The sequence below is a fragment of the Rhamphochromis sp. 'chilingali' genome (genome assembly GCF_963969265.1).
Source record: "Rhamphochromis sp. 'chilingali' genome assembly, chromosome: 8".
Taxonomy (NCBI): Eukaryota; Metazoa; Chordata; class Actinopteri; order Cichliformes; family Cichlidae; genus Rhamphochromis; species Rhamphochromis sp. 'chilingali'.
The window spans coordinates 25,569,296-25,588,072 of record NC_137935.1 but is presented as its reverse complement, the minus strand read 5'-3'; the positions used below and the strand labels follow the sequence as shown (position 1 = coordinate 25,588,072).

The following is an 18,777-nucleotide window of genomic DNA, read 5'->3' as shown; positions in this document are numbered from 1 at the left end:
CATGTTTTTTTTAAAAAGGGAAAAAATAAAAAGGAAACCAACCAACCAAAAAAAGATCTCACAGTACAAAATATGACTTCCTCAGAAGGAGAACTTTCCAACAAATCACCGAAAGTGCATAAAATTAAAAAAAACAAAAAACAAAAACAACATACATAAATAGATAAACAATTAAAACAAAAACAACCAAACAAAAAAATAAATAAATAAAAATTTAACAGAAACGAAAAACAACTCAGTCCTATGCAAATCAATGCAGCAAGCTTGGAGAAGATTGTGCCGGACTGGTCCGAAGTTCAAGAGTATATTATATGATCCCGTTTCAATAAATAACAATGAAAATAAAAGGAACCAGCACACCAACAGTACAATAACCAGCACAATGGCCTAAGAAAACAATGCACAGGTGGCGTTAAACCTAAGGAGACCGTGAACCCTTAGCAGCATTACAGTATCAAACTGAGGAGCTAACGAGGCTCACCCAGAAATCAAAGTTTTGACATAATCACTGGCCTCCTCTGCCGAAACAAAGTCCTTCTCGACACCCTTATATGTGATGCGGAGTCGCGCTGGATGAAGCAGGCCATACCGAACACCGTCAATGCCACGGAGTTGCTGCCTGACCGTGTTGAATGCAGCACGAGCCCGTGCCACCCTGGCGGTGTAGTCGGGGAAGACTGAGATTGTCCGATCTCCAACTTTAATCTGTCGGCGTTCTCTAGCACGTCGTAAAATGTCGACACAGTCAGTGTGGTAATGAAACCTGCATACAATGGCTCGTGGACGGTCGCCAGGCTTAGGTGCGGGTTGGAGGGTCCTGTGCGAACGATCCAAAAGCGGCTCCTTCCCCAGATCAAATGCTTCTTTTAGCAAGGAAGCTACGGCGGCAGTGGTGCACGTGTCAGGGCCCTCCGGTACTCCCACTATCCTAACATTGTTGCGCCGCGATCTGGACTCCAAATCTTCACACTTACTTTCCAGCTTGGCTACATGAGCTGTGAGACCCTTGATAGTGTTTTTCATCTCAGCTATATCATCAGAGCAGACAGTAAGTGCGTGCTCCATCTCCTTCACCGTACCTTTTAGCTCAGACATGGTAGCGTCATTTGCAGCTTTATCGATCGCCAGCTGCGTCTTCACCGCCTGCAGGTCGAACTTAATGGTAGACAAAGCATCACCCAGAGTATCCTGAAGTTCCTTTTTAAAGATGTCGGCGATATCTTTCCTCAGCGAAGCCAGCAACTCGACCTTGAGAGCCTCAATATCAGGATTAGCTTGACATGTGGGGGGCTTTGCAGGAGACGACGGCTCACTCGAGGGTGTGGTCGCGGTTTGCAAACTAGGCCTCAGTTGTGTCTGAATAGTACTGCGGGTTTTAACATTTTTTGCTGCCATTTTACGCCGGCCCGAGTAAAACTTCTCAACAAGACAATCCACAAACCAAAACAGGACTGAAAATACGGCCAAAACGCGCGAATAAATAACAATTTAATCGAAATCGGCGGGAGCTCCCAGACTCGCGTCCTACTCCATCAAAGCTCAACCGGAAGTCCTCTCATGTTTAAGTATTTTTGGCTAAATATATTCTTTCTGTTATCTTATACTATTTCTCCTAAATTCTTGTATTTTTGAGAAGTTATCATGTTTCTGGTAAGTTACAATATTTCTGCTAAATTCTGCTATGCTATTGTAATTCTGCCAAGTATTATGTTTCCTCTAAGATATTGCAGTTCTGCTAAGTTATTCCATTTTAGCAAACTTCTTTTGCTTCTGCAAAGTTTTTACAATTTCTGCAACTTTTCAGCTTTTTCAGCTACTTTTTGCATACAGCTTCAGCTTTAAGCATCCACACTGCATTTTCGCAGGAAATGCAAATTTTTCTAGTTCTAGTTGCTTCCGTACACTTTTCGCCGTTAAACTACTTCCACAATTTTCAGCCGATTTTCACCGTTCAAATTTTAAACTATTCTGCTATTTTTGCTAATTCCTGCTATGATTTTTGCTATTTTTAACTATTATACTTTTTAAAATATTAAGCTTTTTTCCTTTAATTTGTCCCATTGAAATGAATGGGAAACTTCTGCAATTCTGCTAAATTTTGCTTGTTTTTGAAACTTAACTACTTCCTCATATTTTCACCTAGAACAACCATTCAAATTTTAAAATGTTCACAAATTATTGGGCTATTCTGGTATGATTCAGCTTTTTCAAATCTTTTACTGTTTTACTTTTATGCCTCTTAAAGTTTTGAGTTGCAAAATTGTGATTTTTCACAAAATACATGCGTTGTTATGGTTGCTATGCTCTTGGCTTCCAGTGTGACACTGAAGCTTTTGCAGTCTTCTCTTCATGTCCGAACAACTGTTTGCTACTTGCTCAATTTTCACTCAACTTCCACAAATTATATATCAAAACGTAGGTATTTTTGCTGGCTTTCAGAAAATGTCACTATCATTGTTGTGGGATTTATAGAATTTTTGCAAATCTCCTCAGACTAACACAATGTCAGAAAACTCTCCATATAAAGTGAATGGAGAGCTTGTTCAAAATCATCGCTGCATTTCTGTAATGAGAGGCATATTCGAATCGTCATATCTCCTTAACGAAGCAAAGTTAAGACATGAGGCTTGTCCCCGTATATCTTCAGACACTCCTGACGCTCACAATTCAAGAATTTCTTTCTCACCTATTACCGTTCTGAAATGAGTTGGACTTGTTTGAGGGTAGGAAATTTGTCCTTCGCTCAGATTTCTTCAGATTTCAAACTGTGGAAATGAACCACTTTTTTCTCTCGTCATAACTTTTTGTTGGATTTCCACAGAGACCTGAAAATTTCTATGACTGTTCACCAAAGCCTGCTGTCTCTTACGGTGAAAGAATGATATCGATACTCCAAATAGATTTAGAGTTAGAAAGCGTTGTTTGAGGGCAAGTCAAGGCAGTTTTTGCTTCGCTCTGCTCAGTTATGGTGCATTAGAAGTCTAATATCTTTAATAATTCATATTTTAATGATAAATTGTTAACACTGGAAGATTCCCCCATCTCTTCTGAACAAAACGGTGTAAGAATGACCGCTCTAGCCCCTACGGTTAGGAAATTATGGTCATTTGTTTGAGGGGAGTCCTCACTATGAGAAATAGGCTGCAATAATCCTGTGCCTCTCTGTCCTGCGTGTGTAAAAAGATGCACCTGTTTTGGCGGGAAAACGTAAACAGCCACTCTGATTGGTGGATTTAAATTCGGCAGCTCTCTCCCTCTGTGTCTGTCTGTGTGTGTGTGTGTGTGTGTGTGTGTGTGTGTGTGTGTGTGTGTGTGTGTGTGTGTGTGTGTGTGTGTGTGTGTGTGTGTGTGTGTGTGTGTTTAGTGGGAGAGAGAGGACCCTGCCCTTATTTGGCAGCATGTCATTGTAGGATTTAAATTGAATATAGTTAGACTGGTTGACTGGATTAGAGCCTGTGTTTGTGTGTCCCTCTGTGCATTTGTGTTTCAATATGCCTCCATATTTGTAATTTTGTAAGTTATTACTATTCTGCTAAATCATAGTATTTCTGCTTTTCATAAGATTTGTGCCTAATATAGTATTTCTGCTAAATTATAGTATTTCTGCTTTTTATACTATTTGTGCCTAATATAGTATTTCTGCTTTTTATAGGATTTGTACCTAATATAGTATTTCTGCTTTTTATAGGATTTGTGCTTAATATAGTATTTCTGCTAAATTATAGTATTTCTGCTTTTTATAGTATTTGTGCTAAAACATAGTATTTCTACTAAATGTAGTGTTTATGCTTAATCATAGTATTTCTATATATTTCTGCCAGGTCCCCAGGCAGCCAATCCTCTGTGAGGACTGAGAAATTCAAATTTTCAAATCAGGGCCTGCACGGCTTCCCAGCCAATCATATATGTGTCCTGAGGCATTCAAATTTGCATATTGGGGCCTTCATGGCTTCTAAGCCAGCCAATCATATCTGAGGGCTGAGGAATGCAAATCCACAAATCAGGGCCTGCACGGCTTCCCAGGCAGCCAATCATATATGTGGCCTCAGGCATTCAAATTTGCATATTGGGGAATTCATGGCTTCTAAGTCAACAAGTCATCCATGTCATATATCTCTAAAAATTCACAATTTAATGATAAATTGTCAACACTTGAAGATTCCCCAATCACTTCTGAACAAAACGGTGTAAGAATGACCGTTCTAGCCCCTACGGTTAGGAAATTATGGTCATTTGTTTGAGGGGAGTTGTCATTATGAGAAATAGACTGCAAAAATCCTGTGTCTCTCTGTGCTGCGTGCACCTGTTTTGGCGGGAAAAAGTGCACAGGCTCTCTGATTGGTGGATTCAAATTCAGCAGCTCCAAGGCTGCTTGACTGAGCTAGAAACTTACTTCTCTCTCCGTGTGTGTGTGTGTGTGTGTGTGTGTGTGTGTGTGTGACAGAGAGAGAGAGAGAGAGAGAGAAAGGCTTTTAATGGGATGACCTCATTCTAAGCTTCAAATTCAATATATTTAGACTGGTTGACTGAATTGGATCTTGTGTGCTGATTCACCCAGTACAAGCATTATGCTTCTAGTCCACCTAGTTTTTGAGTTACACAACGTTTTGTAACTCCAAAAAACGGCGTTTTTCGCCTCTCACCGCGATCTAATTCTGACTCCTCATCACCCTGTTTTTCAAAACGGCTGCTCTCTTTCCCAGTGGCGCAGTTGGTAATGACACGGGTCTGCAAGCCAAAGATCGTGGGTTCGATTCCACCTTGGTCAACATGCTTTTTTCCCTACAAATTAATACACTGTCACAGACCAGTAATTCATATTCATCATTTATTACAATTCTGCAAACTTTTATGATTTTACCAGCTTTTCTAATATGGACCTCACATTCTTGTTAACTCCATGGCACAAATACTCTTCCCTTTAGGCTATTTCTCCCATTTTAAAGTATTACTCCTCCATAATTGTAATTCTGTTAAATCAAAGTACTTTTACTACATCTTAGTACTTCTGCTCAATCATAGTATTTCTGCTAAATCATAGTATTTCTGCTACTTTTTGGTACTTGTGCTAAATACAGTATTTCTGCTAAATCATACTATTTCTACTATATTATATTTTTCTTTCTAAATATAGCATTTCTGCTATATAATTGTATTTCTGCCAAGTATTATGTTTCCTCTAAGATATTGCAGTTCTGCTAAGTTATTCCATTTTAGCAAAGTTCCTTTGCTTCTGCAAAGTTTTTACAATTTCTGCAACTTTTCAGCTTTTTCAGCTGGTTTTTGCATGCAGCTTCAGCTTTAAGCATCCACACTGCATTTTCGCAGGAAATGCAAATTTTTCTAGTTAGTATTATTTTCCTTTTTCCGCCTGAAATTTTGGACCGTAACTCATCCCACAGTTTTGACACAAGCTTCATATATGTTATATCATTTTGTGCGGCTGGATCAGGAATGAGTTGCTATGCCTTTTGGTGTTTATTACTTCTATAGTTTTTTTAATATGAATATTTTAATGCAAGCTTTTGCCCATTGGAATGAATGGGAACGAACGAAAGTGAAACTTAACTTACTTTGTGGTGTGTTTGCTCACTCACTTAATTTGTGGTGTGTTGGCTCACTCTAGTGGTATGTCCCCGTATTTGGATTACCATAATGACGACAATATCAACGGCGCGCACAGCGTCGGTGCTTTCAGGAACCATTGGAATTCTTAAGGTTGCACGAAGCATTGAATAGTTACGGTAACGGCAAGGGTGTATGCTTGGTGGAAAACTGCATATCCCACAATTCAAAGCACGCCTCTACCAGTCAAACAATGGCGGCTGCCACTTGGTTTAATATATTCCTCTTATTTGTGTTTCTAGGTCACAAAGTAAACTTTTAAGATATTTTCAGGTGAGAATGTGGGTGTGTAAACGTCAAATATCTGCTCGTTTTGTCAAAACATCCCATATTGGCAACAGATTTTTCACGATGTTGCGCCGCTTCACTCAAAAGCACCCAGGCTTGGCTTTCAGTGAGGCGTCTCTAACTCCTTTCATCCCCGATAGCTCCGCAAACAGTCTTTGTCTTAGCTGGACTTATTTTTCGTTTATATGGGCCGATGATGCTGGTCGATGAGGAAAAACTAACTGAGTTGTTTGGTGGTGGCTAACGCGGAGCTAGCTAGCCACCGGTATGTGTCTCTTTCCCCTCATATGTGGGGAAAGAAACATGCGAGGCGGCCGCCGATCGACCGGTTTTCAGGTGAGAATGTAGGTGTGTAAACGTCAAATATCTGCTCGTTTTGTCAAAACATCCCATATTAGCAACAGATTTCTCACGATGTTGCTGCTAGCCGGCTAGCTAGTTCGGCCGGCCGGCTAGCCGGCTAGCTAGCTCGGCTAGCTAGCGCCGCTTCGCTCAAAAGCACCCAGGCTTGGCTTTCAGTGAGGCGTCTCTAACTCCTTTCACCCCCGATCGCTCCGCAAACAGTCTTTGTATTAGCTGGACTTATTTTTCGTTTATATGGGCCGATGATGCTGGTCGATGTGGAAAAAATAACTGAGTTGTTCATATACCGGTGGCTAGCTAGCTCCGCGTTAGCCACCGGTATATGTCTCTTCCCCTCATATGCGGGGAAAGAAACATGCGAGGCGGCCACCGATCGACCGGTGGTGGCTAACGCGGAGCTCAATCGTGGATAAGGGGAACCCAATGCAGGAGAAGCAGGCGGCTGGTGAACTGAATTTCAGGTAAGACGTTATTAACTGCACTCTATTTGGGTCAGATATAAACCGAGTTTAGGTGTAGTTTATTTTCGTTGTGCTGACAGTTACAATAACTGTACTGCGTGCTAGCTAGCACCACGGAGTTTCTATACAGCTGTGCGCGCTAAGTTACTGATGTTGAACTTTATGACAGCCTCCCCTATTTTCAGGCGATAATGTAGGGGTGTAAACTTCAAATATCTGCTCGTTTTATCAAGAAGTCCCATATTTTATCAAGAAGTCCCATATCTCTCACGATGTTACTGCTAGCGCCGCATGGCAGCTAGTCGGCTAGCTGGCTAGGGCGGCTTGGCTGACACCCAGGCCGGGCTGACTGATACCCAGGCCGGCTCACGCTCTCGTTTCACCGCCGCATGGCAGCTAGCCGGCTAGCTGGCTAGCGCGGCTTGGCTGCCACCCAGGTCGGGCTGGCTGACACCCAGGCTGGGCTGGCTGACACCCAGGCCCGCTCACGCTCTCGTGTCACCCCTAGTCTTTCGTGATGACTCTTGGTTGACTGCTGGACTTATTTTTCATTTATATGGGCTGGTGATTCGGTATGAGTGTCCGGTGAACTGAATGTCAGGTAAGACGTTATGTATATTTAAGGTAGTGACTGGAATAAGTCACAAGGTGTCGCTGTTGAGCTGCATATATGTTGTAAATTTTAGCAATTTTGACCATTTGTCCTCTGCAGGACACCGTAGTTCAGATTTCTCGTTCGCGTGGGCGCCATCTTGGTTCAGTGTTTACTGTGATGTGCAAAGGTAAGCACTGTCAGTGGCGAACTGCATTGGTTTTGTTTAAAAAATAAGTGTTCCACTGTGTAAAATAGCGGTTTGTCATTTAAGCCGAGCATATATTTTGTTTATTGAGAGGTTCATGTATTGTCTGATGAGAGTATGAGACAAAGATATACTTTTCTTTCTTACTCTCATATAAAATATTTAGCTTTTATTAAATAGTTATCTGAATCTTACAACCAAAGTTTGTATAATAATACACAAGATTGGCTGTAGACCATTGTTAATCATTCAGAACACTGTGTAAAAATAACAAAAAACAAAAAGTGAATGAAAAGTGCATAAATATTTATTTTACGTGTTTGATGTGTGTGGCAGGGCGTGGTCTGCAGTGCCGCTGCAGGGGAGGTGGACCCACCTCAGCGATATCTGCAATCACGCCTCTCAGGTGTAAAGTCTGTGCTCTCTCTGCTTTTTTTTTTTTTTTTTTTTTTTTTTTTTTTTTGTATGTGTCGGGCTGTGAGATGAAAAGCTACAGCCGGCTGTGTGGGTACAGCAACTATGTGTGAAAAGTGGTCCATAACGTAATGCTTCAAAGTGTGTTCATGCAAACATTGTCGGGTCTGCTTATGAACCTCTGCGCACAGCGTCTACAAATTGGGGCTGTACGAAGTCACCTCATCTTTACACAAAACTGTAAGCTGTCATCTGTGAGGCGCGAGCGGTGTTTGGTTTTAGCATAGTTAATGGTGGAGAATGGCTGCTCTGCTGAGTTTTGCTCTCTGTAGCCGTTTGAATGGCAAACTATACTGATTAACGGCGGCATAGGCACACTTAAAATTTCTTCAGAAATTTTCGCTTTCTAGTTCTTTTTAATCCTGTTCTTAAGCGTGCTGTACCTGCTCGATGTTATCGTGCTTTTGGCTCAGATACTGCCGAGCGGTTTTCCATATTGTTTGACCAATTTATTTCTTATCCTCCTGAGTTGTCCATCTCAGATGGATTAGTTTCTTGTTTGGATTCTGCTTGTAAATCTGTCCTCGACGCTGTCGCTCCTTTTATATTCAGACAATGCAAGCCAAAGGCTAGTCCTTGGCTAACTGATTTTACCAGAGCCGCTAGAAAAGAATGTAGAAGATGTGAAAGACTGTGGAAAAAAGATAGGCTGTGCGTCTCTATGGAAGCTCTTAAGACTAGCTGGAAAGTCTATCAGAGAGCAGTAAAGGCTGCCAAGCACTCCTATTTTTCTCAACTTATTGCTGCCAGCTCGCATAACCCTCGTGTTCTATATAACACTATAAATTCTGTACTTAATCCGGAAGGCTATATTCTTTTGCACTCTTCTGCGGTTATGTGCAATAAGTTTCTTAATTATTTTGTGGAAAAGGTTGCTAGTTTGAGACCTCCGACTCTACCTATTGCTGACCCAGCCATGCATGGTTCTTGCTCAAGTCTGTTCTCTGCTTTTCTACCAATTGTTTTATCTGATTTAGAGAAACTTGTGTTGAATGCTAAACCGTGTGGCTCTCCAAATGACGTTGTTCCTCCCCGTTTTCTTAAAAAGGTATTTCCTATCATCGGACCACATATTCTGAACATTATTAATACTAGTCTTTTGTCTGGTCAAGTACCTAGGGAATTTAAGCATGCAGTCATACATCCTTTACTTAAGAAACCAGGCTTAGACAGTTCAGTCATATCAAATTTTAGACCCATCTCTAAGCTTCCCTTTCTTAGTAAGATTCTGGAAAGGATTGTTTATACTCAGTTGATGGACTACTTGAATGACTCTAAATTGTCAGAAATCTTTCAGTCCGGCTTTAAGCCATTCCACAGCACGGAGACAGCCCTCGTAAAAGTTATGAATGACATCCTGATAGCGACAGACCGTGGTAAATATGCAGTGCTGGTCTTGTTGGACATGACAGCTGCATTTGACACTGTGGATCACGATTTGCTGATCTCCCGCTTACAGCACTGTGTGGGAATTACTGGTTCGGCACTTTTGTGGTTAAAGTCCTATCTTTTAAATAGGACATTTTGTGTTAAGTTGGGGTCGGCTTCATCCTCTGTGGCCCCTCTGCTTTGGGGTGTTCCACAGGGATCTATTCTTGGGCCGTTATTGTTTTCATTGTACCTCTTGCCTCTTGGCGCGATTTTCCGAAAGCATAAAGTGCCATTCCATCTATACGCAGATGACTGCCAGCTCTACTTACCTTTTAGTCATTCTGATAGTCTCCCAACTGGACCTCTGCTTGACTGCCTTACTGATGTCAAAGCATGGATGGCAAAAAACTTTTTAAATTTTAATGATCGGAAGACAGAAGCAATTTTATTTGGCCCAAATCGTTCTTCTCATACTCTGGATGTTGATCTTGCAGCTTTGACTTCCCAACTAAAGAGTTCGATCACAAATCTCGGAGTTAAAATTGATTCTGCACTCACCTTTTACCACCACCTGTAAACGGGGTGGTAAAATCAGCATTTTATCACCTCAGACGTTTATCAAAGGTTAAGCCCTTTCTTTCCAAGCGTGACTTGGAAAGCGTTATTCATGCCTTTATTACCTCACGTTTAGATTATTGTAATTCTCTTTTAACAGGGGTTGGGCAGGGCACTTTGTCACGCCTGCAATTAGTGCAAAATGCTGCGGCACGATTTTTAACTGGTAGAAGAAAATTTGATCACATCACTCCGATTTTGGCCTCTTTACACTGGCTTCCAATTGAATTCAGGATCCGTTTTAAAGTCCTTTTATTGGCTTTTAAATCTCTAAATGGTCTGGCACCTGTTTATTTGTCTGATTTGTTGAAGCCCCACATCCCCACTCGTTCCCTTCGGTCAGCTGAGCAGTTGCTGCTTTCGGTCCCAAAGTCACGGCTGAAACTTAGAGGAGACCGAGCGTTCTCTGTTGCCGCGCCGATGCTTTGGAATAACCTTCCTCTCCATATTAGACAGGCTGCATCAGTGCCAGTTTTTAAGTCTTTATTAAAAACCTATTTTTATTCCCTGGCTTTTAACTCTGTGGGTAACTGACATTTTTATTTTATTTTATTTATTTTATTTTATTTTATTTTTTTATTTTTATTTTTTATTTTTTATTTTTTTATTGTTTTTTAACTTTATTGCTATGTCTGGTTTTATTACTATGTGCATATTAGTATTGTACAGCACTTTGGTCTACCAGGTGTGTTTTTAAAGTGCTATATAAATAAATAAATGATGATGATGATGATGATGCACCCAAGGGCTCCATACGTAAGCACACAGACATGCGCCTCACTTTTGCTGCTTAAAATGAACAGAAAAGTCAGGCCGAAACAAATCGTTCCCAAATGAAAAGTACAAGTCGTATTGACAAAATTCTTTCACCGTGAGCGGCAGCAATGTCTAGTCTACCAAATTCTCAGTTTTCATGCCTGTGGAGTTTATTATATTGACGTGGTGACAGTGTAAAGACAGCCTGTACTTCTGGTTTTCAAACGAACCTTCTGAGCCATTTTAACATTAGAGCCTATGGAAGAGTTGGAAGGAGGAGGCTGTGCATTGGTGACATTTATGAAAGAACCATAACACCTATTACAATAGTAAACACATTGGATGAAAGAGGACAGCGATGGCTACGTTTTGAGGGTAAAATCATACCCGTAGAGCAAACGCTGCGGACACAGCAGCAGTTTTAAAAAAGATTTTAAGATTAATTTGTTTTGCTCCTCTCACTCTAGCAGTTGAGCTGTCTCACTCTAGCCCCAACATTCCGTGCCATACACACCCATTATAAACTCTGAAACGGGTGAAAAAACATCATGAAACTTAAACTGGAACTGAAGAAAAAGTATAATAGATATTGAAAAGATAAATACAAGTTGAATAGTTGAATGTCTTGTCTTCGTTTTAAAGTTTGAATGGTGGCTCTATGACAATGTATGTGGAAGTAGATACAGTTTAAAGAGGAGGAAGTTGAATGAGAATTTGAAGGGTTTCCCCATTGAAATACATGGGAAATTTTTGTTGAAAAAACTTGAATAATTTTAAAAATATAAATGTTAAAAATGAGAAAAGTAGAAGCATTCATGTCCAAAAGAATAGGAATCTAACGGTGTTTGAATGGTTTTTCTAAGTTGAACGGTTTTGAAGGAATTAGATGCCATTCGTCAGTCACACCTCTGTTCTGCTCATATTCCTCAACAGCGCTCTCGATCTCCTCACTGTTTTTCTCATATTTTTCTCTGTTTCTTTTGACAATGTGTTGCACGTACTCAAGACGGTCAGTACCTGGTAGCTGTACATAGCCAGCACCATAGAAAGCCTGATAGGTCGGCAAAGATGGTGTTTTCAGTTCGTGGTCTGAACGATGAGGAAGGTACAGTTTAAGCAGTCTTCCATAATATTGCTCTGGATGTTTTTCTTGTGAACAGCGGTGAAATCTGATGATAGCAGGCTTATTGTTTTTGCGCCTTTGCACAAACCCCATCTCATTGAGAAGGGGCAAAACATCTTTACCTTTTTTCTGTTGGCCATAGACAATCCTGCAAGTAGCAGCAAAGTCTGCCATGCACATCTCCTCATACTCTGGTGTTTCAGGTCTGGCTTTGTATTTGTCATTCAAAGATGTCATCCAAACATTGGAAGACTCAGGTGTTGTGTTGTCCAGAACTGACAGGGGACGACTCATTTTCACAGGATTATCATCAGTTGGAATGAATATTACAGCACGTGAACATTGCTTCATGTGAAGACCACATGCACGAGCAACACACTCCTGTGCACTGATCTCTCGCTTCTTTGAATATGCCTGCATGACGGCTCTCATTTCATCGCACTCATTTACACTGTCCTTATGGGAGTTCTCAATGACAGTTTTCAGGTACTCAGATAGCCCGCCCTCTTTTTTTGATATATATTTCATTAAATAATTTGCAGCACCAAAAGCATCTAAAACAAAGCTTATGTCGATATTACTGTTCCAGGCTTCAAGCAGATGTGGATTATAGCCATTTATCCAAGAGTCTTTTGGATCACGCTTTAGTATGATCGTACTCCTCTATCTCTGATATTCTGCATGTGTCAAGTTGCATCTTGCCAAGAGCTGCTCTAAACTCATGGAAGCAGTTTCAGGTTCATTCAGCAGCTGGTTCAGTGGTCTGAGCTTGTTCTTTGCTGTTTCTACTTCCAGTGCATCATCCTCACTGGGTCTTGTGATCATTGTCTCATTGCAGGGTGGTTTGGGAAAACCAAAACGGCACCCGGAGCTTAAACTCCTAAAGCACGTCTTTGTGTGGTTCTTACTGTGTTTTTGCACTTCTGTTACTTTCTTGTACAGTTCAGGTTGCTTATGTGGATCAGGCAGCTGAGCTGTGATGTATTTGTTTATAAAATCAACAACAGTTTGATCATCATCCTCCTCAAACACAGGAGCACCTTCTACCCACAGGAGGCAGTGTATGTGTGGGCTTCCTCTGTGCTGAAACTCAACTCTGTAAAAGTAGTCAATGACTTTGCCAAGTGGCTCTGCGGGAGATAAGAGTAAATCTCTGAATAATGCTTCAACTCTCTTGTCAAACATGCGCATTGTTGTGACAGGATTGCTTCTCAGGATGTCACACTTTGCTGACCAGTCGAGTCCTTCAAAATTGACTTGTTCACCTTGCTGCCTTGTTATTGCCTCAATCACTTCAGGCCAGCGCATTTCAGCAGCTGAAAATGTGCAAAAGAACGTGAGAGTTCCCAACTGTCTGATCATGGCAAAAAGATCTCTTGTGGTTTTCTCCCAATAGGCTGGGGTTCCTCTCAGAGGCTGCATGAATCTCACTGCATCTTTATTTCGCACCAGTTTCTCCACCTCATGTTTATCTTGTAACATGCCTGAGGTTATTTTTCTCCCATCTCTGGTCAGAGGCTTTGCCTTTCTTAACTGTATTGTCATGCTGGAAGTAGCCAAGTGTATTTCAGTCACAAACTGTGCAAAGAACAAATAGTTTGTGTCTTTGGCAAAGCGATCATCAATGCAGAAAAGTCTTGATTTGAAATACCCACTGGAGGATACTTTGATCAGCCTTCTTTCATCAAGTGTGTTTTGGCCTGTAGGAAACTGCACAGGGAAGGCCATGGCCTCCAGTTTAGGTGTTTTGAAAAAACTTATTGGATTGTTTCTCTCTGCAGGAGCAACAGAGTAGATTCCTTCACTGAAACATAATATCTCCTCAGCCACATCAGGGGGCTGCAAATAGGACTCGAGTGCAAAACCACCATTAGTCAGTCCATCTGCTTGCTCTGAATCATCTCTCACCTGCTCATGTGATTGTTCACAATCACAGGGTAACATGTCAATGTCCTGTTCATTTATATTTTGTGCTTCACTCAGTGCATTTTTCTCACAGCTGTCAATTTCCATTAAATCAGCCTCATCATAATCGTCCTCATTCATGTTTTCATCATCATCATCCTCATCATCTTCATCAGGAAGAGTTGGATCACACAGCTCAGCATCATCTCTGATGCTCACATCCTTATACTGTGGATGAATCTTCTTGAGTTTATGCAGTGCTTGCACAAGTTTAGACCAGCTTACAGTCTGAAACAGCTGATGACCTTTGTAAGACAAGCGTCTCTTCAGTTTTACTCTTATCACCTGAGAATTAATTCTCAATCGAGGCAATGCTTCAACAGTTTCCTGCACCTCTGATGGGACACAGACCACATTTCCTCTAATTGCTCTTTGTCTGCCTTTGGGAAGAGGAATGATCTTGGCAAATGGTATGCACTTGGCTATGAGATGTCTCTCCAGTATGTTGAGATCAGACAGTTCAGGTGGAATATCAGCAAGATCCAGTTTATTGGCAACAGCAAGTGCTGGCATGGATCCATTTTTAAGATGATTGCGGCAGGTGTGACAAATCCACTCTCTCTTTCTCTCATCGGGAACATTGCACTGCTCATTTCTGCAGTTTTCATCACAAACATGAACAAACCTTCCTGTCAAACATGTTGCAACAACATATGGATGTTTTACATAATTTGACCTTGTGCAGGGTCGCACTTGGTTTGGAAATGAAGCCTTGAAACAGACAGTACATGGGTATGATGGTCCAACTTTGATTTGTGATTTGAACACAGATATGGCCTCGTTGATCAAACTGTTGTCACTCTCTTGGGTTTGTCTGTTCACCCATCTGTATTTCCTTTTTATTTTCATGGCACATCTCATGTTGTGCATAATCCTGAATGCAAGATTACTTTGATACCTGTCTCGCATTAGTTGTTTCATTAGCTGTCTGTGTCTTACTCTGAATGCGTTATCACGTGCATAACGCTGAGTCACTCGAGATCTCTGTCTCTCTCTGAATTCTGGGTTCTCTTGATACCTTTTAGTGATATAGTTTTTTTGTTTTTGTCTAAATTCAGCATTCTCACAGTAACGTCTTTTAATATATTGTTGATGTTTCTGTCTAACTTCAGGATTGTTTTTATATGCCTCGCTTGTAGAAGATTTCTTCTCTTCTTTGTAATCTTTATTTGAAGCGTACTTTTGTCGTTCTTTCCTTTTTTGGTTTTCTTTTCTCTGATTTCTTGGTTTGTCTGATGCCATTAATCTTCTTTTCATTTTGCGCCTTTGCTGTTTATTAACTTTTGTCAGTTTATAGATTTTTTGTATAACTGTATCAGAAAGATCACAGTTAGCACCATTTTTTATTGCAGTCCTTGACTGACAGGAAAAAACATCATTTGATGGAAGGAAATTAAAGTCACTCGATAGTTCTTTGGTAGTTATAAAAGTAAATTCATTTTGAGGAGCTTCGTGTGATGTGAACTGAGTCATACGGACTTCTGGTTGTTTCTCCAGTGGTGTACAAACAGACATTGGAGAGATCTCAGTAAGATCAGTGGTTGTGTTTCTCCTTGGAGAGGAGGACTTTGCTTCATCAACAGTTGTATCAGAGTGAGTATGTGCCACAGCAGTGGCAGCTGTTGGTCTGCACACTGTGTCTGTGATAGTATCACTCAGGTTGACTGTGCTCATACTGTAGAACTGCACAGGCTTCAGTTCATAGGTACAAGAAGGTGATATCTCCATCATTTCATAAGAATCCTGGAGTCTCTTAATCATGTCACTGAGGAGTGTGAATTTCACCATCACAGCCGTACCACGATCACGTGACCATAGTGCTAGAGGAAGACCACTGGCTGTTCTGGAGTGTGGATCAAAGAAACCATATTTGCCCGATGTGGATCTGAACACTGCGATACACAATCCACTCATAATCAGTAAGGCATACTGCACATCTGACAACAGGCAGCTCAGTCCTGCTTCTAAGCTGAGAAAGGTATCTACTGCCTCCTCTGGAAGTTCTTCAAATGTCCCATACCGGGAAGGCTGTGTCATGTTGACATGATACATAGACCTGCGAGCATCAACTTTGTCTGGCAGCTCATCGGTAGCCAAATGAATATTTTTAGGAAATCTTTTCTTGGCCTCTTTGTACATCACATCACCTTTATCCAAGACCAGATTAAGGTCAGCTGTAGTCATGTTATCATTCTCATGAAGGAAAGCAAGAAATGTGAGTGAGTTACATGTGCACTGCTTGTTTCTGGAGTCTCCATATTTGGGATGAGCCTGGCTGTGAGATGCACAGATATGTGTAACAGAGGGCTGGTTTTCAAAGTTCACTCTTTCTGCATGAGATGGTCCTGCCACATCACTGTGACAGCCTCTTTTTACAATATCAGCATAACCCACCTGTGGGGCACTTGACACCTCAGGTTGGTCTCTATGGTTTACCTGATGATCATTAAATTCATGCTGCAATCCAATCTTTACAGCATCTGCATAGGATACCTGTTGTACATGTGCAGGAACATGTTGACCTGCCTGTTTGACACCATCAGCATTGGTCTTTGCAGACACAAAGTCTTCTGCAGAGCTCTGAGGAAAATCACACTCAGCTTGTTCAAATATTGGTACACTGTGAAACTCATGGAACTTCTTCCAGCGTTGTTTTGCAGCTTGTGACTTTTTCTGCTTTTTTGGCATTTTTGCACACCTTTAAGTGTTTCTGTCAGTCTTTAGAAAATGTATTAAAATAATAAGAGTGGCACACAGCAGATGTTTTCTTTGTCTTTATATTTCAGTTTTTATTTCTCAGAAACAGATGTCTTTGTTTGTTTGGCAATTTGTTATTATGCACTCTCTGTATTGGCTTGGCACAACTTAGCAGCAAGCCCAGAATGAAAAACAAGTAGAGAGAAATTTTACAAGAGAGAACAGACAGAGCAGGAGAGACACGGCTGGGAAATCACAATCTAATCGTGAATTACAGTTTTCTTTGTTTGTTCAGTTTGTTCTCAGGTAGAGGCAATATATGCACTCTTTATTGCTTTAATGGCTTGGCATTTTTCAGCAGCAAGCCTAGAGTGAAAAACAGGTAGAGAGAAAATTTAGCAGAGAGAACAGACAGAGCAGGAGAGACACGGCTTTAATTCAAACCGCAATAAGATTCTTGGTTTGGCAAAATTTTTCACAAACCACAGAGTGAAATACAGATGGAAAGAAGGCAGAGACAACAGGTGGAGCAGGACAGAGGATAGAGGGGTTGGGGGGTTGGGATGTGAGAGAGAAGACTGGAGATCTGGTCCTTGTTCTTCTTCTGCACACTGTGAACAAAAAACAAGAAAAAATAATAATTTCATTAAAATGATATAACATGGTAATTGTATGAACTAATTGTGACTACTGAAAAAGGACAAAACAAATATTCAAGCTATACTGCCGTCGGCTGCCACGTGCAAAAAGTTCCATAATTGGGCACTTTTTAAAAGAATAAATATTTAATTAAATTCAGCAATAATATTTTTAAATACAAATATGATTGAGTGAATTGTTAACTAATCACATGTAATGTGCAAAAATGTACGAAAAAAATATTTTAGCCCAATTGTTAAGCTGAACTTATGTGTATTTATTATAAAAATGTGTTTAAAAGGTCTAGCACAAAGTTTGAACCCATCACTTTAAAGCTTATATTAGTCAGACTCCTTTTTTTACATTTTGGTGTGCTTCTCTAACAGTATGTGCACACCTACCAGGCAAAGCACAGATGTGAGTCAAGTTCCTGAAAGTGTAAGACAAGAAATAACATTTTAGTTGTCTGTACAGTGTTATCAGACTAACAAAAAAACAAAGCCCACACGACATGATACACTGAACTTATAGTCAGCAGGGTAATTATAGAGTAATATAGCACACCAGCTGATACAGCAGCCATTTTATAATTCAAACTAATTAACTGAAGTATTTATTTAAGTACTTATATAAGGCTACTGTTAGACTGTTACTAGCCTTAGCATCGCTGCTAACGCTAGCATTCCTGCTTTATTGTACTTACCACAGCAGAGAGGGTGGTCTTTTGTTGTGGGCAGTCTGAGGTACACCTGTGCACTACTCATGATGTCAGATCAGCATCCTCATGTGGCACACCTGTGAGGTGGGATGGATTATCTCAATATGGCAGATGTGCCGACTACCACACATTTGGACTGATTTGTGACCACTGTTTGGGAGGGATGGTTATATTGTGTATCTGGAATGAATTTTAGGTCTCTACGTCCATCCCATGGGGAATGGGAGTAGTAACAAAGGTGTTGCGTTTATATTTTTGTTGAGTGTATTTGTTTAATATGTGCATTGAACGCCAGTGTCCTACAGAACTCAGTCTGTCTGTTCTTGTTTTGTTTCTATGGCTGTGAAGCAGTTTGAGCCCTCACACGTGATACTGGGCTGTACAAATACACTGAACTGCACTAAAATAAAGGATCGTTGTGATGATTTTGGTCAAGTCACCTGTGAGTGATTTTAGTGTTTTAATGCAAACAGGGTCAGGACGACCTGCGACAGGACGCAGTGATGCAGCAGGTCTTCGGCATGTGCTCCATGCTGCTGCAGCGCAATACAGACACACGCAAGAGGAAGCTCAACATCAGACGATACAAGGTTCCCCGATAGACGCACATCTGTGGCACTGCTTCACATTTGCTTTCATCTCTTTTTCCCTTTGTTGCTTAAAAGAAATTTGTCATATACTTGATTCCAGGTGGTGCCTTTCTCACAGCGCAGTGGCGTGTTAGAGTGGTGCTCTGGGACGGTGCCCATCGGGGAGTTTCTGGTGGAGCCCAATAAAGGAGCTCACAAACGCTTCCGACCCCAAGATTGGGCCAGCCTAGCCTGCCGGAGGAAGATGATGGTATGGCAGTGCTGACAGGAAAACACTTGCAACATGGCAACA

The 18,777-nt window shown here is 41.0% G+C and overlaps 1 protein-coding gene across 5 annotated transcripts in view; it reads left to right on the top strand.

The window, feature by feature from the left end:
* The window catches only part of LOC308400902 (serine-protein kinase ATM-like), a 102,835-nt gene that overhangs the window by 82,085 nt on the left and 1,973 nt on the right, over positions 1-18,777 (top strand). Inside the window, exons 1-4 of one of the 5 annotated variants that reach the window (XM_080888939.1) lie at positions 6,601-7,519; positions 7,874-7,943; positions 18,369-18,485; positions 18,586-18,735. In XM_080888939.1, coding sequence (XP_080745065.1) covers positions 7,332-7,519; positions 7,874-7,943; positions 18,369-18,485; positions 18,586-18,735 — 525 coding nt within the window. In that variant the 5' untranslated portion in view covers positions 6,601-7,331. Of the gene's footprint in view, positions 1-5,551; positions 6,250-6,600; positions 7,520-7,873; positions 7,944-18,368; positions 18,486-18,585; positions 18,736-18,777 lie in introns of those variants that run through there. The other 4 variants (XM_080888938.1, XM_080888940.1, XM_080888942.1 and 1 more) reach the window with 4 other exon arrangements.